General features: G+C 40.8%; 1 protein-coding gene across 1 annotated transcript in view; it reads left to right on the top strand.

Moving 5' to 3' along the window:
- The first annotated feature begins 4,076 nt into the window (after positions 1-4,076).
- WARS2 (tryptophanyl tRNA synthetase 2, mitochondrial) overlaps positions 4,077-27,871 on the top strand; it is a 96,921-nt gene continuing 73,126 nt past the window's right edge. Inside the window, exon 1 of the mRNA XM_030325754.1 lies at positions 4,077-4,181. Within this exon, the coding sequence (XP_030181614.1) occupies positions 4,092-4,181 (90 nt within the window). The 5' untranslated portion in view covers positions 4,077-4,091. The remainder of the gene's footprint in view (positions 4,182-27,871) is intronic.

Here is a 27,871-nt window from a genome sequence, read left to right as displayed (position 1 = left end):
GAAGTTGAATCCGGAAAAAGCTATGGCCTTGGCCCTTAATTTTAAGGAAAAGGTGCTCTGAGAAAAATTCTGTTTTGCTATTCACATCACTAAGTCTCTCCCTTAATTTTGCTAGATGGCATCTTCTGGGGGGGGGAAGTGATAGTAATGCCTCCTTTAAACCTCTAAGTCTCTTTTTCCAAAGACCAGATGGGCCTTCTGACTATGATCCTCATACAAAGATGGTATAATGTACACTTCCCCAAAAGCTACTAGGGAAAAACAGCATCTTTTAATGTTAGGGGAGGAGAGACGAGCGCATCAACCCTTTAAAAATTAGCCGTTGAGTTGCTGTGACTTGGAAGCATGACACAAATATGTGCCGTTAGATGAAACCTTGCCCTTGCATCAGTCCTGCCTCAGCTACTTCAGCTTTACAGTGGTGTATGTTACTGTAGAGCACTTGTCTATCCTGCACCTTATTGGTTGTGTGATTTTTGTCAAAGTACTTAATATCTTTGGACGACTTTCACCACTATGAAATGAGGGCTAGAACTAGATAATTAAGCCAAAGGTGGGGGAGGGGAAGAAATTATCTCCCCGTCATTATTATGGTTTCCGGCATACTTTGATGACACTCTGATGAAGTGATCTCATTCAAAGGCGGACTCTGCCTCACTTTGATTTAGATCCTCAGAATGAGTCCAGCCTAAGATAGCTTGGCTGTACCCCAAATTATGAAGAGGAAGATTTACCTTCACTGTGGAATCTCTTCCTCTATATTTGAAAAACATATTTAATATAAAGGAAAAGCCAGAGGTGAATGGATTGTGCTTTAAGTAAGTTTTGAACATAGATGCCATCTAGTCTTTGCAGTCTGCAAAATTCTTCTTTAAGTGAATAAATGTGTAGGGCAACTCTCCATTACCTTGATCAGCATCTAATACCAACCTGACACTTAGAATTAAATTAGAGAGACAAAATTGGATACTTTGAGACTTGAGGGCTGATTATACTACTAGAGCTGAAAGTGGATTTAAACTCTTTCCTTATCCCACTTAAATCTAACTAGATATAAACTCTCCATTACTGAGGAATAAAGGTGTGTCTGCAGAGGTGGAGGTTCCCCTTGATGTTCTTGGACAAGGAAACCTAATCCTTTCTTCTGACACACATGGTTGCAATAGAAAGCGTTCCCCAACTGCCAGTCTGGTTTTAATCTATTGTTTCAAGCAAGATGGGATTTGCAGGGAATGTTAAGGAAAGAGCAAAATTACCAGGACGTACTATAAAAGTGTTGATGAGAAATCAAATTTTAAACAAGTATCCAAAATAGTATGCATGGACAGCTGCAGACACACAGTGTATGCCATAAGCACAGGACTATACAAATTTTTAATTCTAAGTATATTTGGGGTAAGCTTTAAGTACAACATTTAGATCTCATTTTATTAAAGTTATTCGGCTTACCAAATGAGAGCAGTGTGAAATATTGCCAATAAATACAGCGATGCTTCATTTAAACAACACTGTTGGACAATGAAATATTCCATGAAGTGAACTTCTCAGGTAACCAAACTAACCATGCAGTATACAAACTTTTAAAATGTTAATCACTTTGTACAGAAACATTTCAAAAGTGTATTACACAATGGTTCATTAAACCGTACGCTGAATAACATACCTTTTCCTGAAGACTCAGGATTAACATTTAAAATACTCATTAAAATAGGCTGAATATATTGCACTTCTTAGAAGAGCAGAAGGCAGTGGGCTTAGACAATGGTGAGCTTTTTCATGATCCTTTCCCAACGCCAAAGATTTCAGAGCGCCACGTAAAAAAAGTACAACAGACGAAACTAACTTGCTTTAAATAAATCCAGTGTCTTTTCCGCTATCAGCTGTCCCTCCTGGCTATTAAAAACATACCAACCTCTGACAATTAGTTACATACTTGGTCAAAATAAAATTTAGATATAAAAGATGTGCCTTCTCTGTGCAAGGTAGCACAGATGCACGGGGAAATGTAAGAAACATAAAACACAGTCCTTGCTCAAGGGGCAACCTGGCTGGCTGAGTGACACTCAAGAGTCACCGGTCACCTCTGTGGTGGGAAGCAATTACTTCTAAGTTTGAAAATAACTTGTTTAAAAAATACAGATACGACCCCCCCTTGCTTGCGTGCCCTCTCTCTCAAAACAAATTAACATTAAAAAAAATACAGATGTTGAAGTTGTTACACTGTGTTCCCATACACCTTCTTCAATGGGAGTATGCCTTGGAAATATCTCCCGTGGAAATATTGTCAGCCACATGAGTTTTTGTAGAAAAAAGACTAAAAATACTGCGTGAGGAGATACAGTGGACAAGCCTTGGACAGCTTTCTATTGTAACCCTCATCTTATTGCTAGGCTTTATCGCACAATCCAGAGGGCTGAAGATGTCACAAGTCCAATCTTACGAATTCCTAGGGTCATTTAATTAATAACGTATCTGTAAAAAACTGTATTTTAATGCTTTGCTGTATATACAAGTACAAAACATTTCTAAAACTGCATGTTTACTTTTTTTAAATGTTTACTTATTGTTAAGAGAGAGAGAGAGAGAAAGAGTGAGGAAGGGACAAAGAGAGAGGGGGACAGAGGATCTGAAGTGGACTCTGTGCTGACAGCAAAGAGCCTAATGCGGAGCTCGAACTCACGAATGGCGAAACCATGACCTGTACTGAAGTCAAGAGCTGAACACTTAACTGACTGAGCCACCCAGATGACCCACTACTATATACCTTTATAATGATCAATCATCACTTCCACTGGCAAAGTCTTTCCTGGGGTTGAGTAATACCACATTTTGGGGGTTTTAATTATGTTTTGACTAGTCCTTTTACTTTCCATCATCTGACCGCTTCCATTCCACAGACTACCTGGTGGTCTCAGACTTCCTTACTTTCAACTACTATCTGTTTTGCAGTTTGGACCTCTCTCCTGAGCCCCTGACCTATTCAATAGTCATCACATTTGGAACTACTGCACACACCGCAAATTTAAGAGACAAAAGCAAACTTCAACTGATTTGTACAAGAATAAGTCTTGATTTCCTTCGGATTTTTTTTTTTTCTTTTATCCCTCCGATTCCTTCTCTGCTTATTTCTACATTACTCCAATCATGCTTGAATTTCCACCAGTACTTTGTACCACTATTAAGAGATTGTAATGGATGGTTCTAATTCACACATTTTGTTTTAAACCTGTTAAGATTTCAGCTGCTTTAAGAGTACAGGCATCCTTATTCATCTCGTACCTCTCCCTAGGGAAATGTGGTAATTGTCAGTACTTGTTCCATGGATAAACACAAGAAAACACATAAAGGAACTCTGACAAATCTCTTCCTGTTATATTTACACTGATAGGTTCTTTACCATCTGGGAGCTTTTGGAGCGCATTAGCAGAAGCAGGAGCACTGTTAATTCTCAAAATTTAACCCAAACACAAACAATTTCTTCTATCAGTATCACCTTCTGAAGCCTTCCCTGGACCAGGCTCAGGCACGACAATCTCAACTACCCCTCTTCCGCAATCTTGAGTGTTTGCTTCATAACACACCAGTGCATCGTTTATTTACCTGCTACCCATCAGGCCGCATAAGACAGATGTCTTTGCACCTTCGGTACCTAGCAGGTGGCAGGGTTTAACAAACGTTTGTAGATGGAATGAATTAATGAGGCCACATTAAGTCTCAAAGGACCACTTACTGCGCTCTAACAGGATTGGGAAGGCCCCATTCCGAGAGAAACTTCTTAAAAGATGCCTCTGGATGGCTAGGATCCGAAAGGCAATTTATGGGCTTTCTTCCAGTCTAAAACGCTGCTACTACTGTCCCGGGAGGAAATTCTCCCACCATGAAGCCTACACAAAGACTAAACTCTAGCGGAAACACTAACGCCAAGCCCCACCCCGTTCCTGTCCCCACCTGCTCTGCAAAGACCCGAGTCCCGAAAGCAGGGGCACCGCGGCACGCCCGGATACACGCGCGCATGCGCAGCAAGCAAGGCAGCTGGGACTGGCTCTCTGAGCAGACGTCACACAAGCCAAGACGGCTCCGCCCCTCTCAAGATGGCGATGCGCTCAATACGGAAGGCGCGTGGGTGCTGGAGCTTCATCCGGGCACTTCATAAAGGACCCGAAGCTGCTCACGCTCCCCAGGTAACCAAAGCCGGTCTTTCTCCCGCCAGCTTCCCATCCCGCTAGATCCTTCCCGTCTCCCTTCCCTCCGTTTGCTTCTCTCTTCCTGTTTCCTCTGGAGAGCACCAAGACGGTTCTCTCCTAATATCGACTCGCCTAAGACTGCCCTCCTACTCGGAACGTGGCGACGTTGCAAGGATGTGCGATGATGTCAGGCGCCCTGATGGGAGGAGCGCTCTTCCGCCTGCCCCCTGGGCCTTCGTAGAAGGTTGGCCTGCAGCTGTTGCCGGGCAACGAGGAAGCGGAGTCCCGCGTGAAGTCATCACACCCCAGGGCAGGTCTTTCCCAGGCTGCCCGCCTTCTCAAGGTCCCCTCTTTCTACTCTTTCTATTACTGTTTTACCCTCCTTTCCCTAACAGCAAGCCGAGGGGCCAGCGCAGAAATCAGAGAGGAGGTCTTGTGAGGAATTGGGCGATATTTTTAAATCGGAGCAGCCACTTGACGTCCTCCTTCTGGCCGTGCGGCACTTCAGTGTCAAGTGTCGGTTCGTCTTCCTCTCTGGTTCCTCCTCATTCCCCAAGTAGACTTGTATCTTGCAGGCTCTGGGAAGGAATTACAGCACGTTGCCAAAGTGCATCGTCCTGTCCTGCGCCCGGCAGCACTGCTGTTACCATTACTGTGTCGTGCTGAGAGTGTGGATGCGGTTCAACCCACCCGTCAGTGTCTGTGAATATACGCCGCATATATATACCCCTTTCACTCGTTCAGTTATTTACTTCACTCATTCAGACGTTTACTAAATGTCTTCCAAGTGCAATCTCTCGGTGGTAGGCGCTTTGCTGTACATCTCTTGGGACGTATCTGTGGGGAAGTAGGGAGAAACTTGAGATTCTGTGATGAGATGATTTCTTGGCAGCCTTGTGTATTCGTTGTCATAATGCATAGGTGTGGATTTTGCGTGGTAACTAGTATATTGAAAGAGCATTAGACTTGAAATTAAGAAATCAAAGTCCAAGGGATTTGTCTGCCACTTGCTAGCTGTATGACACGACAAGACAAATCTCACTGGATTCTTTTTCTTTAGCAAAATGGGTGGAGGAAGGGTTGGACCCATTGACACGTTAATGTTCTTCAAAGCTTTGGAAAATCTATGGCTCCATAATTATGAAGCCAAAGTAAAGCAATTAGATAAATTATGAAAACCAAGATTTGAGTAGTCATCCCATAAACTAATGTTCTTTACTTAAGTTTTCTTCATTGATATGGGTCTCACAAGATTCTTTTAAGGATCAAGGATATACTGGAGCAAAACAGCTACTTAAATGTTATTTTAAATGTCAGGCAGCAGTGTTAGGTAAGAATTGATTCATAATTAGGTAAATCCATTAAATGCCCCTCTCTTTGAAGTTGGAGGGTTTGATTTTGCAGAACCAGAATAGGCTGGTTACTATTTTATAGCTAATAACGTGTTAAAACATATGATACCAAAGTAACAGCCTTAGACCCAAATTTCCTCTCATTTCGAACCCAAGAAGTGAGGATGTTATGAGAAATAGAAAATCAAAGAGAAAAGGAAAGCAAGCTAGAGCCCACTAATTGCCCAGGGAATTCTAGGGCACTAAATTATTATAAATTCTAAACAAAAAAATTCTTTCTTTTTTTAAAAATGTTTTTATCTAGGGGTGCTTGGGTGTCTCAATGGGTTAAGCATCCAACTTTGGCTCAGGTCATGATCTCATGGTTTGTGAGTTTGAGCCCCACGTCAGGCTCTGGGCTGACAGCTCAGAGCCTGGAGCCTGCTTCGGGTTCTGTGTCTCCCTCTCTCTCTGCCCCTCCACTGCTCGTGCTCTGTGTCTCCGTGTCTCAAAAATCAGTAAACATTAAAAAAAATTAATAAAAATAAAATGTTTTTATCTATTTTTGAGAGAGAGAGAGCATGAACAGGGGAGGGGCAGAGAGAAAGAGAGAGAGAGAGAGAGAGAGGGACAGAGGATCTAAAGCAGGCTCTGTGCTGTCTGCAGAGAGCCTGATGCAAGGCTCAAACTCCCAACCATGAGATCATAACCTGAGCTGAAGTCAGACACTTAAGTGACTGAGCCACCCAGGCACCCCAGAGAAAAAATTTCTTAAACTTCTATTATTGTTCTAGTGGAATTAATGAATATGGTTATGTTAAAGTTAATCAACTGCTAAGCTAGATAGTTTCAAAATGTAGAACTTCCAGAACAGATTAGTGTTTACAAACCTTTAATTTATCTTTGAGTACTTTTATTACTTTATGATCTTATTAATTACATTTAATAGGAATTAAATGTGTAAGTGGGAGCATTTCTTTTAAAGTATAAACCTACATGTAATATTTAGTCATTAAATATGATGGCTTAAAAGGCCTGTTGAGAAAAGATACAAAATTGTATTCATAGTATAATTATGATATTGTTTGTAAATAAATATTTAGATAAATACACACACACAAACACACACACACAAAGACTGGAAGGAAACAACCAGTCTTAACTTTTTTGTTTTGCTTTAGTCTTCCTAAATTTGGGTTAAAAGTGGCTGAAGTCTTCTTCTTTAAGCATTCTGTATTTTTCACATGTTCTAAATTGAAGATATATCACTTTTATACCCATAATAAAGTGTTAAGGCATAAATCTCCATATAAATGCATAGTCGTTAATCTCATCTGTGATATTTTAGATCTCTAAAGACCTAAAGAGATACCTGTCCCACAGTGCTATTATTAAAATGGCCTTAGAAAAGGACTACTAGAAATTTATGGCCACTTTTCCTGTATGTATCTTCTTTTTCTCTTGAAAAGCTTCCTTTGAAGTCAAAGAGATTTTTGTGAACAGATGCAGAAATATGTGAAGGAAGAATTGGATTCTTAAACCAGATGGATTAGACGTTTTTATGATATCTCATAACCTTTGTAGAAAACAAATTATTTTGCAACAGTATAGTCTAATAGAAAATGTATTTTTATCATATGGATGATTCTATCAAATCTACGAAATAGCCACATTGCTTGTTATTTGGTTACACAGTTATTCCCTGAGGTGAGAGGCAGAAGTCAGGGTGGTGGGGGGTGGGGGGGCACATAGCCGATCTTTGTTGGAAACTATGACTGATAAAGTATTGTGATTCCTAGGTTGATTTACTGTTTTCTTAAAAAAGCAAAATCTTGAATAATAAGGTTGACATTGGGAACCTTTAGTTATCTCAAAGGCAGGTTTTTGCCCCTCAAGGCTAGAGGTAGACTCAAGTTTAAAATAAAACATAGAAACCACGAATAACAGTGTTTCAAGCCATGTTCATTGTGAGCTGTCTACAATTTATGTGAAAGAGGTTTATTTTGCCAGGTGTTACCTCACAAAAAAACTGTTGAAGTTTGACAAGATGAGAGTAGTCACAGTCTGGGGAATGAAGATTTGACATGCTACGTTTAAATGCTGATGGCATTAGGTAAATGTAAGCCTGTCATCATTGGCCAAACACAGAATCCACACTTCTTGAAGCACTAACGAATGATTGTGTTGTACCAAGAGTGAAATATTGATGGTTAGTAGGCCTTTGCAAGAATATTTGTAATCATTCAGTATAAAACGTCCACATTTTGTTGCAGTTGAACAACACACTTCACTGTTAGCTGTCCCAACCTGGGTCTGGCCAGTGTTAACATAATGTTCCTACAGTTAATGGCCACTGAGTTTAGCCATTGGATGAAGGAATCATGCCTACAAAAAAAAAAAAAAAAAAAAAAAAGGCAATGTATTAAATTAGTGATCTTGTATTTAGTTCTCACGACTAGGCTTTTTTTTTTTTTTCTTTTTTTTTTTTTCAACGTTTATTTTATTTTTGGGGGGACAGAGAGAGACAGAGCATGAACGGGGGAGGGGCAGAGAGAGAGGGAGACACAGAATCGGAAACAGGCTCCAGGCTCCGAGCCATCAGCCCAGAGCCTGATGCGGGGCTTGAACTCACGGACCGCGAGATCGTGACCTGGCTGAAGTCGGACGCTTAACCGACTGCGCCACCCAGGCGCCCCAACGACTAGGCTTTTTAATTTTTTTTTAATCTTTATTTTATTTTTGAGAGAGAGACAGTGTGAGCAGGGGGGGAGCAGAGAGAGAAGGAGACACGGAATCCGAAGCAGGCTCCAGGCTCCGAGCTGTCAGCACAGAGCCTGATGCGGGGCTTGCACCCCTGAACTGTGAGACCATGACCTGAGCTGAAGTCAGACACTCAACCGACTGAGCCACCCAGGCACCCCTCGACTAGGCTTTTTAAATAATTGTTCTTTTTTTTTTTTTTTTAATTTTTTCATTTTATAATAATTTCAGATTTACCAAGTTGCAATAGTAGTACTTAGTATTCCTGTACACCCTTCACCAGGCCTCCTTTTACGTGATCATGACACAGTGATTAAAGCCAAGATATTAATTTGGTACAATAGTAGCTAAAGACCTATTTCAAATTTCACCCGTTTTTCCACGAGTCTCTTACTGGTCCAGGGTCAAATCCAGGATCCCATATTTAGTTGTTGTGTCCCCTCCAATTTATGGCACTTCCTCAGTCTTTCATGACCCCTGGCATTTTTGAAGAGAATTGGTCAGTTATTTTCTAGAACGTCTCTCAATTTGGGTTTGTCTGATGTTTTCTCATGATTGGGTTGTGGATTTTGGCAAGAATACCACAGAAGAGATACTGTTCATAACAAGGCTTTAAGGCAGGTTTATTTTAAATCATGAGGAAACAGACTTTAGTTAAGTAACTTGCCTGATGTCACACTGCTAATTAATTGTGGAATTAAGATACCAGAATTTACTATTGGGATTTCATTCCATATTTTTCCATTAATATTTGTTACTGTAGGTTTCTGTGATCTTAATGAGATTCAAATGTGGTGATATTCCCAGTGACTTTTCCCTTAGCTTTTCTCTGCCATGTCTTGTCCGTCCAACTTGCAACAAGAGCTAATCAGCCTGGAGAGCTACCAGGAGCTTCCATAGCCATTATTTTGTAAAACAGTAACTGGGCTGGTTTGATGGGGCTTCTTCATCTCTCTGTGCTTTTCTCCAGTGGTGTTACCGGGACCCACTCTAAAGCCCCTTTCAAGTTCAGTCAGCTTATGACTCCATTCGCTTAAAATCCTCTTTAGGTTGGTTTTCCTTGTGAACTGACTTAGCTTATTAGAAATAATAATTTTCAAAAATACATTGGAGTAGATAGTGAAAACTACCGATGGTCACTGATGAAAATATAGAGGAGGAACAGTGAGTAAATGCTGAGGATTTTTGCTAGCAACTCTTACGACATCCACAGCTAGGAAATGCTAAGGAGAGTAAGGCTGAGATCCTTTGTCGGGATATCTGCTGCATGGCTGCAGGCTACAGAAGTGTCTGCAGAGGCTTACACAAATATATGTGTGTGTGTGTGTGTGTGTGTGTGTGTGTGTATATATGTATATGTGTGTGTATATATATATATATATATGTTTTTTTTAAGCCTATGTACATCCATAACCCAGTCTTTCAGAAAAGGAACTAACATTCAGCTAGCGTCTTCTATGTGCTAAGGCCCTGTGTTGTGTGCTCTACACACTTTACCTTATTTTCTTCTCACAGCTATGGAAATATTATTCTACCCATTTCATGCAAGAGGAAACTAAAGTTCTGAAAGATTAGATAACTTTCCCAAGCCTAGTAAATGGGTGTGCCGGGATTCAGACTCAGCCTTGCCTGTACTTTTTCCACTTTGATGAGTATTTTTTCATCAAATAAAATCTTACATCAATCCCTGTTAGATAAAACATAAAAGCCGAGCTGTTCCTGTTTCAGGAATAGAGGAGTAGCTGGAGCCCTGCTTGTGTGACCTCACTGCCCCCTCCCACTCCTCCCACCTGCCGCCCACCAACAGAGGCCCCTGAGATGGTGCCACACAATCTTCAATGTCGTATGATGAAATTTGAAAAACACTTCATCTTCCTAACATGTCCGAGTAAGTTTGTTGGCTGATGACCACATATGATGGATGAATTATGTTTTAGGAGCTACCCTGTAAAGAAGTAGTTTGAGAGTATTCACTTTGATATGTATGTATTTTATCAATAAAATGCAACATAGATTCTATTATCTTTTTTTTTAAGTTTTATTTAAGTAATCTCTACACCCAACGTGGGGCTCGAACTCATGACCCTGAGGTCTAGAGTTGAATGCTCTTCCGACTGAGCCAGCCCCCTATTTATCTTAGGCTATACAAGTACTCAAATTAATAGTAGTCAGTTTTCCTTCTTTCCTGCTCTCCTTCCTTCTTTCTTTCTCAACATAGCTGACTTCTGCTGATCTTTCTGCACAAAGATGGTTCTATGGATTCTCTCAGTCACTATTATAACCAACCCGGCCTCTCACCTCCTCATAAAGAACATTTAACCAGTTCTGCTCTTGATTCCATTCCACCACTCAGGGTTCAGGAATTTCCCTTCTAGAGACTGCAACATGAGGCCTAAGGCTTCTTCTTGAATTTCCACAGGAGCAATTTCCTCATTTAGGGTGGGAGCTTATCTGCCCATGTGAGACACTAGATACAAAGAGGTAATTTATAGGCACAGAGGTGCTACGTTGACTCCAGCTTGACTTAATTTAACGCTGCTGGAGCATTTATTGTTTTCCCTATATATCATTTCTTAGCAATACTCTATCTTTTATTCCTAGTCGGAGGCGTAGCACTTGTCTTAACTTCCCTGCCTCCTGAATGAATCAAGGTCATATCAAGATCTTCACACTACCCTGACATCTAAGTTCCGTTGGGCCTCTAAACCGTTTATCAAAATTCATCTACAGCTTTCTTTTTTCATGGCACACAGTCATCCCTGCATCTCTTGAACCTACTTTTAGTTGGCTAAGGAACTGCCTTTTGACTGCCCCTTTGTCTCCTGAACAGCGGAATTAAGCCAGCTGATTTCTAACCCATGGGGATTCTCACAACTTCTGCTTCTCAATCCCTTGCCCTCTCGGCCAGGACGCCAACTAGTGTGAGGTTGCATTCCTTTGCTGGTGACACATTACAGTGCCAGGCAATGCCACTGTGGATAGAGCCCTGAATGAATGACCTAGGTTACACTGCTTATTGTCCCAGGTCTTTAGGACAGTAGTTGCAGATTTTTCATCAAGGTATTTAAAAGCATAAAATAAAATAACAAATCTCACCTTGTAGAACATTTTCAAATGGAATCTGTTATTTTCACTGATAATAATATCCTTTTGTAATATAGCACTTTGTAGTTTCCAAAATGCTTCACATATTCTCATTTAATCTTGAGTATAACATACCAAGTTTCACTATTTGGTCATCTAAAATTTTTACTCACTGATTAAATTTTCATTGTGTCTTCCCATTTTTTTTAACCAGTTTTCTAAGGGTGATGAATAAGTGAATATCAGTATTCTTTTTGTTTTTTTATTTTATAAATGTTTATTTTTGAGAGAGACAGAGCGTGAGTGGGGGAGGGACAGAGAGAGAGGGAGACACAGAATCTGAAGCAGGCTCCAGGTTCTGAGCTGTCAGCATAGAGCCCGATGCGGGGCTTGAACCCACGAACTGTGAGATCATGACCTGAGCTGAAGTCAGACACTTAACTGACTGAGCCATCCAGGCGCCCCTAATATCAGTATTCTTTAAAGTTTTAGTTCACTAGATGTTATTTTCGTATTTGTATTAAAATCAGTTTAGTATTTAAGTTCTTTTGGGGCCCTGGTCTGATAGGACTATGATCATTTTGGTTATTATAAACATGATGATGATGGAGGAGGTAGAACTAGCAAACATTTATTGGATGCTTACTATGTGCCAGGCATGATTTGACATGTGTTCGCTTATTAAATCTTCACAACCCAATGAGGTTTGTGCTAATATAAGCCACATTTTATAGATGAGAATAGTAAGAGGTTAAATAACTCACCCAAGGTCACATCGCTAGCAAGTGTTAGGGCCAAGATATAAACCCTGGTAGCCTGATTCCAAACTCTGTTCGTTAACTGCTAAATTCTAAAACACATTACCCGTGATAACTGTCTTGCAACTTTTAAATTTGTTCCATGAAAGCCACTGATATGTATCTTGCCATGGTGACATGCAGAGTAGAAATTATAAATCATCCCTTGTTGTCACTTTTCCTACACTCTAGTTTGGCTCCATGAGTTATGAAGAAGGAGCAAAGCTGTCTTGTAAATTTATCTCCATGTCTCTATTTGGCTATTGCCACTAGGATTACCCTGTGTAAAATAAGGGCTTTAAACGCATGAGTCCCAAGGTGCATGTAGGAAGTTCTGTTTATACACAGTCTATAGCTAAAAGGTCAACCTGTGCACAGCCCTGCAGGCAGAGGGGAGGTGGTGAGTGCTGAAGCTGATGGATGACCAAGGGGCCACTATCTAGGGTTTGTTGGGATTTATGGCGAGAGTACTTTCTTCAAAAGTAGCAGAGGTGCAAAGTGGGAAGATGGGAGAGGTGAAAGTAATTAGTGTTGTGTGGGCCATTTCTGCAAGTGATAAGGAAGAATTTTATTCCAAAGGATCCTTATTCCAAGGAGCTCCTAAAAGGGGCTCTAATTCACTAATTGAATTAAAGTGAATCATTTCCAATTAGTACCTTAATTAGGGTGCTGTTGAGGCTTTAAAATGAGCAAAATTGAACAGAATTTACTTTATACACCAAAGGGCTCCTCGTGGCCTTTTCCTTATACTCCCCATGAACAGAGACTGCATGGGCTATTCTACTTTATGTTCGTTCAGCCCCACCCTTTACTCTCTATGTTACCTCGGGCCCCTTTTGGGAAGCAGGAGAATGTAATGGAAAAGGGATATGGAGCTGTTTACTCAAATCCCTGATTTAGATTCCTGTCCTCCCATGGGGAGAATGGGCTAAGTAGCCAGTTCATAAATTTTCTGCAAGAGACAAGAGGTGTCTTGAGCTGGGGCTAAGTGTGCAGGACGAAGGTGGAGTCTCAAGGGAGATGTTAAGAACCAGACTGTGGAGCCCGTGCCAGTTCTGGGGAGAGAGCCAAGTTGCCCCTCCATGGATACTAGTTACCTGGCCATCTTGGTTGTGAAGGAAGATCCTTCTCTGTAGGCAGGCAACTTTGGCTTCTCCAATGGCTGGCAACTTTTCAGCCACCCCCATGCCATCAAGCTATGAAACTCTGTAACCTAGAGAAGCAAGTGTCTAGAGAATAAGCAGTCACATGAACAGTATCCTTGTCATTTTAATTTACTGGCCCCTTCCTAAGAGGAAGTGTGGTAAAGCAAAAGAGACATGACTTTTGGGATCAATTAGGCCTGGTTGTACTAACTTTGTGATGCCAGGCAAATATTTGACCTAACTAAACTTTAGTTTTCTCATTTGTAAGTTATTCATAATAATGCCTTGTAGGAATTTATGTGGATTCGAGATTTTATATATATACATATATATATACATATATATATATACACATATATGTGTGTATGTATATATAAAATACACATATATATGTATATGTATATATACATATATATACATGTATATATATATGTGTGTGTGTGTGTGTGTGTGTGTATTCCTTATATATATTCCTTTTGCTAGTGCACAGCATCTAGTGGGTCCTCCATGCTGGATGATGATTATTTCTTCAATAACATTTAAGTCTTCTCAGTGAACTTTTCTCTCCTCTACCCTTATCAATCTTAATAATCCTTTGATTCCCCCATCACCACACTTTCTTGCCCTTCCATCCTGTCCCCACCCCAACAAAATTAGTCTGACCAGATTAATCTCCTTAAAGCAGCACTCTAATTATGCATTTTCCCTTGCTTAGCAACCTTTGAGGCCTCTTGTGAAGTTTGGTCTCCTTAGAGTTCCACATTCAAGACCTTCCCTAGTCTAGATCCAAAACACTTCTCTAGGTCTTTGCTGTCTTGCATGGATCCTTTGCCTTGGAGTTCATAGAATTTCCAAGTTTGTTCAGAGCTTTTCCCTTTTACTTATTTGTTAATGCCATTGTCTCTTCTTGGAAAGGCCTTTCTTTCCATTCTTATTTGTCTGTATTCCACCATTCTTTAAAAATGAAAAAAAAAAAAAATAAAATTCCAGACTTCAAGTTATAGTACAAAGCTATAGTGATCAAAGCAGTATGGTAATGGCCCAAAACAGACACATAGATCAATGGGACAGAATAGAAAACCCAGGAATGAATCTGCAACTATATGATGAATAAATCTTCGACAAAGCAGTAAAGAATATCCAATGGGAAAAAAGTCTCTTCAACAGATGGTGTTGGGAAAACTGGACACCAACATGCAAAAGAATAAAACTAAACCACTTTCTTACACCATACACAAAAATAAATTCAAAATTCATTGAAGAGCTAAATGTGAGACCTGAAACCATAAAATCCTAGAGGAGAACACAGGCAGTAAACTCTTTGACATCGGCTGTCATGATTTTTTTTCTGGATATGTCTCCTGAGGCAAAGGAAACAAGAGCAAAAATAAACTATTGGGACTAAATCAAAATAAAAATCTTGTACACAGCAAAGGAAACAGTCAACAAAATGAAAGGCAACCTTTGGAATGGGAGAAGATATTTGCAAATGATGTAACTGATAAAGGTTCATATCCAAAATATATAAACAACTTATTAAATTGAACACCCAAAAAAATAAATAATCCAATTAACCAATTGAGCCACCCAGGCACCCCTTCAGACCATTTTTTAAGTGTCTGACTGTTGATTTCCATTCAAGTCATGATCTCGTGGCTGAGAAATCAGGCCCCATGTCAGGCTCCAAGGTGGGTGTGGAGCCTGCCTGAGAGTGTCTCTCTCTCTCTCTCTCTCTCTCTCTCTCTCTCTCTCTCTGTCTCTCTCTCTGCCCTTCCCCTGCTTGTGTGGGTGCTCTCACCCTCTCAAAAAAAAAAAAAAAAGGGGGGGGGCAGAAGACCTGAGCAGACATTTCTCCAAAGAAGACATAGATGGCCAACAAACACATGAAAAGATGTTCAACATCACTCATAATCAGGGAAATATAAATCAAAACTGCAATGAGATGCCATCTCACAACTGTCAGAATGACTAAACAATACAAGAAACAACAGGTGTTGGCAAGGATGTAGAGAAAAGAGTACCTTCCCACACTGTTGGTAGGAATGCAAACTGGTGCAGCCACTGTGGAAAACAGTGTGGAGGTTCCTCAAAAAGTTAAATTCAGCAATTGCATTACTAGGTATTTACCCAAAGAATACAAAAACATGAATTCAGAGGGATACATGCACCCTAATGTTTATAGCAGCATTATCTACAATAGCCAAACTATGGAAACAGCTTGCGTGTCCATCAACTGATGAATAGATAAACAAGATGTGGTGTATATATGCTGATGGAATATTACTCAACCATAAAAAAGAATGAAATCTTGCCATTTGCAGTGACGGATGGAGCTGGAGAGCATTATGCTAAACAAGTCAGTCCGAGAAAGACAAATATATGATTTCACTTGTGTGGAGTTTAAGAAATAAAACAAATGAGCAAAGGGGAAAAAAAAGAGATGCAAACCAAGAAACAGAGAAAACTATAGAGAACGAACTTATGGTTACCAAGGGGAGATTGGTGGGGGGATGGTTAAAATAGGTAAACAGGATTAATGAGTGCAGTTGCTGTGATGAGCACCGGGTATTGTATGGAAGTGGTGAATCACTGTTTTGTACACCTGAATCTATTACACAGTATGTTAGCTAACTGGAACTTACAACAACAACAACAACAACAGAATTTATATACTTGTTCCAGAAAACTTTGTTCTGAAGCTGGAAATGATTGCTCCCATTTTTAAGTTTTATAGGACTTTATACCTTCCTTACAGAAATTAACACATCCTTCCTTATATTCTCTGCTTATAGACATTTGCTTTAGGACAGATGGAGAGCATGCTCTTTTTTTATTTAGACCTTTTATGAACACTCCAGCAAGAAATGGCTTATAATTAATACCAGGATTCCACAGGTGCAGCCTTAGGCTGCCACTCAGCAGACAGATTTTACCAGAATGGATTTTACCATTCATGGAGGCCACCACCAGTCATAAAAGCTGGGAGGGAAAGATTCTTCCTGTTGAGACTTGGCTATGATAACTGTATGTGTGAGAAAATGAGTTATTACTTAAATTCTTGGCATAATAATTCCTGTAGCAGAAAGAGCTCAGTAAGTTTTTAAGTGAATGAATTCAGTGAAAAATAAAGCCAAGGAGGTAAGACAAGAGAAAGTGCATACCATTGGCATTTAGTATACTGTTGAATTTAAACCATACGTTTCTGTATATATTTTTATGTATTTAATTTCAGAAGATGTTCAGTGTTTGCTGCAGTTACTAAGTGATCTTACTATTGTCCTAAGTATCCAGATATTTATAAGTGATTGGAAGGTAATACCAATTTTATTTCAATGATTTTCCAAGAAGACTGTAATTTTCAACTTGTTCCTATAACTGATTTTATTGCCTCTCTAGCTCTAAATTTATTTTTCATAGGCATAGCTAATTACACTGCAGTTTGCTACTTTTGCGTATCATATTAAAGTTTATTACTTTTGTCTGTAGGAAAATATAGACATACTTAGGATTAAGATGAGAAGATTTTATTTTGAGCATGGTTTTACCTTAGAAGACTGTCTGGTTCAACAAATGTGCTGTATTATCTATACAACTGATGTTATGTTTTTTTAACTGTTATAAATCAAGAGTATGCTTTCTGCAACTCATGAAGGAAATAGGCAGCTCATTTATCATATCAGCATTGCATTGCATTTTTTCTTAATTGTCCATCTTAAGTCCCTTTAAAGCAACCTGTCACACTATGCCTGGTACCTTTGCTCTATAGATCTTGGTATGCTCTACATAGATAAACAGCCTTAGGTCCTACTGCACTGTTACACTGTGTAGACAGTGAGGCCACTTGTAAGCTTCCAATCTAATGCTGTTTTATTTTTCTTTGCTTCATAGTAAGAATACAGCAGTGTGATCCAAGCAGAATTTAAGTCTATATTACAAAGAACTTATATTTTCTTCTTTTCAAAGTGGCCAGTGGCATTTTAGTAGTTGGTAAGCAAAGTTTTATTGTTATATGTGTTACTAATTTATCATTTAGATGTTTTATAAAACCTTAAATCATTCCAGCATAATCACAGAATGTCATGTCTGTTAAAAGGGGTTGGTTTGCAGCATCTTCCAGATAAGTCTGTGACTACAGTGGCCAGATATCTTGTTAAATCAGGGACCAGTTATACCCCTAAATCTTTAAAATGTCTTGCAGATTCCAATGTTTCAGCATCCACATGATATCTCCCGCATTGTTTTTCACATTCTAAAATGGAACAGAAATTTTTTAGCAGACCATGTGTCCTTAATTTTGATTGGGAATATATTAACATAACTATGACTCAACTAGAGATCCAGCTTATGCTCTAGTCTTATTTTTCTGGCTAAATGGCAGAGTTTGGGGTCGGACTTCCATGATACCTGTCTTCTTGAAAGCCAAATGCCCACCTTTACATTTAGAGATAGGGTCGTCTAGCTTCCATTTGGACCACATGTTAGAAGGGATGGGGAGAGAAAGGAGTGGATCTTCAGAAAGGAATAACAAAGCCATGACTACTGATAGGATTACTGCCAGCTGACTGGCACTTAAATTTCTGTCTTCTTTTGTGAAATCATCAAGAAAAGCATGTAAAGTGGGAAAAATAATTTTTAAAAATCACAGGTTTTTAACCCTACATAGGCTCAAACTCTAGGAGAGAGCCAAAAGTTGATGAATCTAAAAAAAGAAACAGTGATGGGAGAACAATCACTGGAGTGTAAGTGTGGACCTAAGGATTTTAAAGAGGTAGAGAATTTCAAAGATAGTGAAGAGCACGATAGTGGTAAGGTATGATAAAGACTAAAAATGATCCATTGGTTTGTACAGTTGGTATGTCACTAAAGATATTAGCAACAACAGCTTTAGAAAAGTTATTGGTGCGGAAGATTAATTACTGGGAGACAAAAGGTGAGGAAGTGAGGACTGCTGTTTTGAGGAGGCTGACTGAGAAGTGTCAGAGACGGGGAAGAGAGCTGTGAAGCATGATCTGACAAAAGCAAAGTTTTTGGTGGTAGGATCTTTTAGGATAGAAGAGACTTGAGTATGATTATAGGAGTCAGTAAAGATGGAGAGGTTGAAGATACAGGAAAGAGATGTAAAGAAACAAAAGAAATGTAATCTGGAGCAAATGACTAAACACTGGGAGAGATCAACCCTGAGACTGGGGGAAAGATGGCTGTGTGTCTAGATTAGTTGGCTGCAAATGGGCTGAGAAATCCAGGAACTCCAAAACCTGTTGGATATAATTCTCCCAAGGGGCTTACGACCTGAAAAGATGGTATCGGGTAGTGGTTTAGCATATGGCATCTACAGTCTGGCAGGGTTCAATCCAAGTTCTTCCACTTGATAACTAGATGTCCATGGGCAAATTACTGAACCTCTCTATCTCATTTTCTTCATCTGTATGATGGATTAAAAGTTAAAAACTTGAACTCTGTGGCCAAACTGCCAGGGTTCAGAGCTAGTAAGCTCAACCACTTAAATCCCTAACTAGCATTATGTGTTGGGCAAGTCACTTAACCTTTCTGTGCCTTAACTCTTCATCTGTAGAACAGGGTCAATAATAGTATCTACCTCAGAGAATTACTGTGAGGATTAAGTGAGTTAATATTTAGACGTATCTAGAACAGTACCAGGCACATTGTAAGAGCTATGTAAGTTTAAAAAAAGGATTCAATTAGCAGTGTTGAGAGTTGAGGCCCTAAATGAGATGAGAAACCATAAATTAGATTTATAGCTAGATTCTGCATTGTTTTTGAGATTTTTCACCAAAGTGCATAGCCACCAAGGTGTATAAATGAAGAACAGCTCTCTAGCCGTGATCTGGGATTGGTGTTTTTATGTGGCTGTTGAGACATAATAGCAAAGGGAGTTGGGTTGCAAATGAGAGCAGTCCGAGTGATTGACCCTGGGGCCAGGCTGGGGAGGGGTGGGGAGGAGATAGACAGGGACTGCTGCACCAAGAAAAAATGGAATAATCGGAGGCCTTAATTCCTAAATGAGCTTGGGGAGCAGGTATAGTGGAAATAAAAGCATGAAAGGGTTGACAGATGGGATGGTTTTAGACTGAGTAGAATATCGACATTTATGATTTCAGAAATGGAGGAATCACGGGTGATGACAGGGTCCAGTGGCTGACCATGGGAATAGGTGGTTGAAGTTAGAAAGACTAAAGGAGTATATTGAATGCTAGTGTATTTCACGGGTAGTGTACCTTGAACTCTCTTGGCTGATGGAAGTTAGGGAAGAAAGAGAGCCAGCTTCCTAAGCCTTTAATTGATTTAGGAGAGTATTCAAGAGGTGGGAACATAACAGCAAAGGGCTGAATAAGTGTAAACAATTATTCTCCAATTTTTGTAGCCATGTAAGAGATTTTGACACATTTATAACCAATGTCTCCTGAACTATTAAAAGACTGCTCAATGGAATATTATTTGGATTTGTCACCTGGTGAACTATGTCCTCATCTCTAATTCATGGGAATAATAAAGTCATGAATTTTTTTTTAATGTTTACTTATTTTTGAGAGAGAGAGACAGGGCATGAGTGGGGGAAGGGCAGAGAGAGAGGGGGAGACACAGAATCCAAAGCAGGCTTCAGGCTCTGAGCTGTCAGCACAGAGCCCAACGTGGGGCTCGTGGGGACCGCGAGATCATGGCCTGAGCTGAAGTCGTACGCTTAACCCACTGAGCCACTCAGGTGCCCAGGTCATGAATATTTGATTTGTATTGATGTATTCAACAAATATTGAATATTTGTTATGTGCTAGGTGTTGGAGATAGACCATTGAAAAACATCGACAAAAATCTTACATTTCAGAGGCAGAAACAAATAAAAAGAAGTAATTAAAATATATAATATGTTATATGATATTAAGTGATATGGAAAAAATAAAGCAGAGACAGGGGATGGTAACTGCAGTTTTAGATTAGGTGAAGGCTAATCAGTGAAGGCTTCCAAAAAGGCATCATTTGAGGAAAGACCTGAAGGTGGTGAGAATATGTACAAACTGGATATGTGGGGGAAGAACATGCCAGGTGGAGGAAATAAGAATTGAAAAAGTCTAATCTAGCATGTTTGAAGACCAGCAAGAAGGCTAGTATGGCTGAAGAAGAGTGGGCGTTTCCTTTGTTTAACAAATATTATGCAATACTTACTTACTGTGTGTTGGGTACTACTCTAAATACTTTGCCAATATTAAGTCTTTTAATTCTCGTAACAACCCTATATAAACCCAGTGCTAGTGCTAACAGATGAGGATCTGTAAGACAGATGTTAAGTAACTTGTCACAGGAACAACAAAATGCACAGACCTAAAAAGGGGAGGGGGCAAGGGTTCTAACCTTGGGTTTAATTATGCTGCCCAATATGGTAGTAGGACATGAAGTCAGGTGACTAACAGAAAAGTGGAAGTGGGGGATTCAGTTGTACAGCACCTCAAAAGCAATTGTAAAGACTTTGTCTTTTACATGGGTTGGGTTGGAAAGCCATTGGAAGGCTTTTGTTTAGAGGAGTGATATGATCTGATGAAGGTTTTAAAGCTTACTCTGGTTGTCATGTTAAAAATAGAATGCAGAGGAGCAAGGATAGAAGCAAGGAGATGAGTTAAGAGGCTAGTACAAGATGCATGCAAGAGATGATGATGGCTCAGACTTGGGTGAGTGGTACAAATTGGCTTCACGAGAAGTGGTCAGATTCTGGATATTTATTTTAAAGAAGGTAACGCCAGTAAGATTTTCTGATTCGATATAGGATGAAAGAAAGAAAAGAGTCAAGATTGATTCCAAGGCTTTTGGCCAGAGCACCTGGAAAAATGAATTTGCCACTTAAAGATTATAAGAAGAACAAGTCTTGCGGGGGGTGGGGGGGTGGGGGGGTGGGGGTGGTGAGCAGATGAGGGGTTGAGTTTTAGACATGTGGAGTTTAGATGCCCAGGGAACATCTGAGTGGAGATGTCAGGTAAGCAGTTAGATTTATGAGACCAAAGCTCAAGAGTGAGGCCTAGGTCTATAAATCTGTGAGCTTTTGGTAGAGACTGGGCTTCAGGCTATGAGACTGGGTGTGATCATCTAGGCAGTGTTTGTAGAAAGAGAAGAGATCCAGGTACTGAGCCTGTGAGCATTTCAACATTAAGAGAAGATGATGAGAATGACCAGCTAAGATAGTGGTAGCCAGATGGGTAGAAGGAAAAGTAGAAAAAAGGTGACCTCCTAGACACCAAATGAGGAAAATGTTTCATAGACCAATCCACCTGAACGCGTGTGCACCCACACTCAAGTGCATGCACACACCCACGTGCACACCATATATCATACGTGAATTTAGAATGACGGAGTACCGGCTGCTTTTCTTTACTGATTACCAGAGTCTCTACTTGGAGGCAAATTTAACTGGAAAGCCAGATTATTAAATAAGGTGGCTTGACGTGTGGGGAATCAGAACAAGGGGAGTTCATTAGATCATCTTATTGGCTTGTGTAATTAAGTCATAATAACCCAAAGCTTCATCTCATTATGGGACATACTTGCTCCTCGGGTAACATATTCTTGGCCTGTTTCAGGGCACCATTTCTCTTGGACAGCTCTTGAAAACACATGTCCAAGGTTTTCCCAACAGTGTTGCTTTTCTAAGCTTCTACCCTCCAGGGGAGGTATTCTTTCTTTAGATATGTTAATGTACCTCATCTTGTTTCTATTAAGTCTTGTCCTCAGAGTTCTTATACTTTTTGGGTTGGGTGGGGGGGGAGGTCGCTATTTCCTTTGATTACAATGTGGACCTTCCACCTAGAAAAATATGTACATAAACTCTCAAAACTTTGTGTGCAAGTTCAGAAGTCCATAAACCGTGGTTAAGACTCGCAGAAGGTAAACTTTCCTTGTTTCAAATATTGAGCCTTCCTCCTCATCATTGCCTTTCTCTATTGCTACCCAGTTACAAAGCTGGTCTTACAATCTACACCATAGGACTTTTGTGTGAAATTGTTTTATAATGAAGTATTTGTGGTACTTCAACACGTAAAACCTCTTGTCTAGAGAATGAGGTAGACCTTCATACCTTATTCCTTTCTGTATAAATCACTTTATAAGTGAACTTCTCATGTATGTGTATACAAAAACAAATATGTAAGGCTCATGTTAGCCAACTCTGAAATTCAACATTTGTAGGGGTATAAAATCTTACTGTAAGATGCTGCTGCTTAAACATTTAGGAATATATCTATTTTTTATTAAAGTTTTGGAGGAAATAGAGCAAGCTTGAAAATATTTGCTTGAAGAGTGTAAAAAAAAAGATGCAGAAGATTAAGAACAACACTCATCTGAACTTCACAGAAAGTGTCATGAGAGTGTCAATGATTAGAACTGATTAGATATTTGGCTGTCCTTTTCAACCAGAAGATGGATTTGAACCAGATTACCACATCCATGGTTTAGTTTTGAAGAGAGAGAGGGAAAAAAAAAGCCAATTATTTGTCTCTTTGTTCAAAGCCCCCCCCCTTTTTTTTTTCATTTTGTAGATCTCTGAGCAGCTAGTAGAGAATCCAGCCTTTCACATCCATTAAGGTTAGCTCTGAAACTGTTGAATTTGATCTCTTCCATTTGCCATCTGGATACAGTAGAGAAAAAGCTATTCTGCATTGGGTTGCTGGACACCATCCAGAAAATAATATGTCGGGGGCATCAAAGGCTTGAGGCACTTGGTCCAGTCTGTCTAATGATCACAGGCAGGGCCTGCTCTCCAGTTTTGTAGAATGTTTTATTTTTGCTGTGACAATATATATCCCAGTAAAATAGATCACAAGGATTACTGCCAGCTTGTCAAAGCTAGGATTCTTCCATCATAGACTTCAAAAAAGGACCAGATTTTAATTGGGCAAAGCTTGATTTCCAAAATTGAGGAAGCTCCGTCTCATCTCAGTCTATTCCCTTTCTTTGGGAGGGCACTTCATGCAGCGAGAGCTTTAATTTGTAGACTGTTTCATCCCACACCCAAATGCCAAACTTAAAGTCTCCTTAAAATTGACCTTATTTAAAGTGGTATTCCTTATCCTCTTTATAAGTGGGCCTGGTACCGGCCAGCTAATGACCACGCTGGCGGCTTTCCAGGAATCTGACAACCACATCTCATTATTCACACCAACTGGAGCCAATTGTGGCTGGATTTTTTTTCTTTTTATTCTGTTATTTAAAAATGTGAATAGGAAGCAACAGCAAGCAATGGCATGTCGTTTGGTCTCCTCTGGGATTGGGGAGGGGCCTTGCATAATAGGACCTGTAATGTCAGAGAGCATATGGCTGTGTTTTAAGGTAGCTGGAGGCCATCTAACTCTAAGTGCTGATAAAGCGAGCTTTGGTTTGAATCTATGCAGGATGTACTTAGGGATGAATTTATAGCCTCTGCAATAGGTAAAACTGTAGGGCAATTGCCATTTTGTCTCTTACACAGGAAAGGGATTCAGGCACGGTTTCCAAACCCTAACCACAAACGTGACTTTTCCTTGTGGACAGGAATGGCCCCCAAGCTGCACCCTAAATACTAGGGCAGCTCCCAAATCTCCCACAGTGACAGCTGGAGAAGCCCTTGCTGGGATCCGGCCAGCTGACTAAATGGGGCATCATGGACAGCATTGGTCCAGTTTTGTGCCTTGTTTGAGTTATCCGGTACATCCAAAGTTATAATTTATTCTGCTCCAAACTGTACAGACTGTCTGCGCTCCCATCTTGTCATTCAGGGACTCTGCTCTCAGAATCTTCTTGTCCTTCTGTTCTCCCTTCAGATCTCCTGATACTGAGAGCAGCAATTCTCCTCGATTAAGAAAAACAAACAAAATCTCTTCTGAACCATAAATCAGGCAAAGCCAGATTGCCAATTCTTAGCAGCATTATCCCTCTGAGTTTTGGACACATACTCATGGCTTCTATCTGGCCCCTTTCAGGCTGGCCTCTCTCTTTCTGCCCTCGGTGGCTTGCTTTTCCTGTAGGGTTTACCTGCTCTCAGATCACCCCCCTGACTTAAACACAAAAGCAACAACAACAAAGGAAAGGCTGTGATAATCAAATCATTAGAGCCAGACCTCTGGGCCCTGCCACCTCCCACCCAAGTTAACACCTCTATGCCTTGGTCCCCTTATCTGTAAAGTGGGACTGGTAATAGTGTCCGTGTTGTGGGTGTGCTGTGATGGTCAAGTAAGGACTGGGAAGGGCCTGGCATAGCAGGGCACTCAATTTATATTGACCACAGTTGTTATTGTTCTCATTTGATATATTAAACTACAAACGAGTTTGGTTATTTTTACCTCAACCAATCATTTGGCATTTTAAGCCCTTTATTATTTATTATAGATGAAAAGATTTGGGGTTCTGCGGAAAGAATTTCAAGGATTAGCCAGCAGGAACGATTGCAGCAAAGGGGATCCTGAAGATCACACTGTTGCCGTGTGGCTTTGACATTGCAGCAGAAGCCTTGTTTGTTGGAAGGAGCAGAGAGACCAGGTCCCCTGCTGCAAGATGAGCGCCCAGAGAGCAGGGGTTTGACCTGTTTGGTCACCTTTGCCTCCCAGTATCTAGAACAGTGCCTGGCCAGCTCCTCTTCAGTCCAGTCCTTCACAAACTCATATGATTAAGCACAAAATTTTTTTTTATCTTTTACCTTTTGTTCTTGAAAACATTTGGGGGGTAGAGGGCACCTGGGTGGCTCAGTTGGTTAAGCGTCCGACTTTGGCTCAGATCATGATCTCACGGTTTGTGGGTTCAAGCCCCGCATTGGGCTCTGTGCTGACAGCTCAGAGCCTGGAGCCTGCTTTGGATTCTGTGTCTCCTTCTCTCTCTGCCCCTCCCCCACTCACACTCTGTCTCTCTCTTTCTCTCTCAAAAAGTGAATAAATGTTAAAAAAATAATTTTTTTAACGTTTTTTTTTTTTTTTTTTTTGGTTTTGTTTTGTTTTTACTGCCATTGTCTGTCCAGACCCCTTCTTAGTTTTAAAGAATCCTCTGAGTTTGGTGGGGGGCAGGACAACTTGTATCACTGTGGAATCCTGAGGAGGAGTTCCCCTCTTTCTCTGCCCTCAGGTAGAACGAGTAAGAAAGGGCACAGGACCCAAGCTCCAGCACTGGTACTCACCTGCCTGGGCCTTTGAATCTTACAGTGGGGAGGCTAAAAGAGGAAGAGGTAGGGGATGAGCTTTGTAGTGGCAGTGAGATAGGCCCTGCAGTATCCAGTGGCAGCAGCAACATCCTAGCTGGGTTGTTTCTGCTAGCCAGTCTTTTCTACTCTAGTTAGAGCAAGTTGGGTTTCTGCTCACACTCAGAAATTCTAAGTACTGGGGCGCCTGGGTGGCTCAGTTGGTTAAGTGTCCAACTTTGGCTCAGGTCATGATCTCACGGTCCGTGAGTTCGAGCCCTGTGTCAGGCTCTGTGCTGACAGCTCAGAGGCTGGAGCCTGCTAAGAATTCTGTGTCTCCCTCTCCCTCTGTCCCTCTCCTGCTCATTCTCTCTCTGTCTCAAAAATAAAACATTAAAAAAAATTAAAAAAAAAAAAAAAAAGAAAGAAATTCTGAGTACTCCCACATGGCTTCAACTCTGGATCTTGTCCTCACTGGCATAGCTTTACAAATGTCACCTATCATCACCCTACTTTATGAAACCCACCAGCTGACCCCCTCTTCACTTCATCAGGCACTCACAGGCCAACTGTGTTCCAACCCTATCATGTCCCCCAACCTACTGACCTGACTCCTTTCTCGTGATCCACCACCCCATTTCTCACGGCCAGTCATCATGAATCGCTCCTTGGTGAATATTCTCAATCCCCGTGCTGTTTGCATTCAGCAAAACCCAGCCCACTCTTCACTTTTTTCTCACTTATACCCAAGCAGCCAAACGTAGCTGCAGAATATTACATGGCAGACTAATTGCTTCAACTTTAATTGCTGACCAAAGTCTTCAAACAGGCACTTACTATTGCCTGGCAACTATGTTTGTCTAGTAAATCGGTTTCCCTTTCTGAAAGGTAGACTCTCTGAGACTCTGTGTTATTTCCACTCCCGCACCTTGCCCTACCTCCTGGCAAACAGTTAAGTTTCCCACTCCATACTTCATTAAGAAAACACCACAACACACTCGCTCCCTGTTTTTGTTTCAGCATCTAGGCTCATGTTCTCTTGTCTCAAGTCACAGTGGAAGCCGTGTTCCTGCTCCTGTGTTGGTCACTCAATCCATCTGTGCTTTGGGTTCCCTCTATTTTTTTTTTTTTTTTAAGTTTGTTCATTTCGAGAGACAGAGAGAGCAAGTGGGGGAGGGGCAGAGAGAGAGACAATCCCAAGCAAGCTTCACATTGCCAGCATGGAGCCTGATGCGGGGCTTGAGCCCACAAAACATGAGATTATGACCTGAGCCAAAATGAACAGTCGGATGCTCAACCAACTGAGTCACCCAGGCACGCCCTCACCTTCGTAAGGACTTAACACCTGTTTCTATATTCTCTTCTTTTCGTTGCCTGCATCATACTGTCTCCCCCCTCTGGATAATTCCTATCATACAAAATGCTCTGATTATTTTCCATCTTAAAAATACACATCTTGGGGCGCCTGGGTGGCGCAGTCGGTTAAGCGTCCGACTTCAGCCAGGTCACGATCTCGCGGTCCGGGAGTTCGAGCCCCGCGTCGGGCTCTGGGCTGATGATGGCCCAGAGCCTGGAGCCTGCTTCCGATTCTGTGTCTCCCTCTCTCTCTGCCCCTCCCCCGTTCATGCTCTGTCTCTCTCTGTCCCAAAAATAAATAAACGTTGAAAAAAAAAAAATTAAAAAAAAAAAAAAAAAAATACACATCTTGACCCAATAACTCCCTTTAACTGCCCCACTTCTCTGCTCCCTTTCATGGTAGAACTTCCCTAAAAAGTTGTCAGTACTTGCTTTCTCCACCTCCTCAAACAGGCTTTGGTTTCTCTTCTACCTCCCTGCTCTAGAATCTTATCAAAGTCTTCAGTAACCTTCACAATGCCAAATCCAGTGGGCAATATTTAGTAATCATATTGCTTGATCAATCAGTAGCCATTGACAGAGTTGAACTCCATCCTTCTTTACAAAACACTTATTTTATGTGTTGGCTTCCAGGACACAGGCTCCTGATCTCACTACTACCTCTCTGGCTGCACCTCGTTAGTCACATATCCTGGCTTCTCTGATGTGATGTGTTAGAGGGCTGCTGAGCTATATCCTGAGTTCACCACACTCTTTATGCTAGTGAGCTAGTCCAGTGTCTTGGCTTCAAATACCATGAATATGTTCATGATTTCCAAAGTGACACTTCCAGCTCTCCCCTGTGCATTGTATTCGTATCCATCGACCCAATTAGCATTTCCTTGTAGAAGACTAGTAAGGATCTTAAACTTGTCCAAAACAGAACAAAAAATGGCCCCAGCTACCAGTTTTGCCAACTAGTACTTAGGATTTCCACTTGGTACCGCCCTTTTCTTCAGCCATACACCCATTCTGTCAGCAAGTCTTACTGAAATTCCTTTCCAAATATTTATCAGATCTGTCCACATTTCTCCCA

This window comes from Lynx canadensis, chromosome C1 (genome assembly GCF_007474595.2).
Source record: "Lynx canadensis isolate LIC74 chromosome C1, mLynCan4.pri.v2, whole genome shotgun sequence".
In the NCBI taxonomy this organism is placed as follows: Eukaryota; Metazoa; Chordata; class Mammalia; order Carnivora; family Felidae; genus Lynx; species Lynx canadensis.
This window is presented reverse-complemented; position numbering and strand designations above follow the sequence as displayed.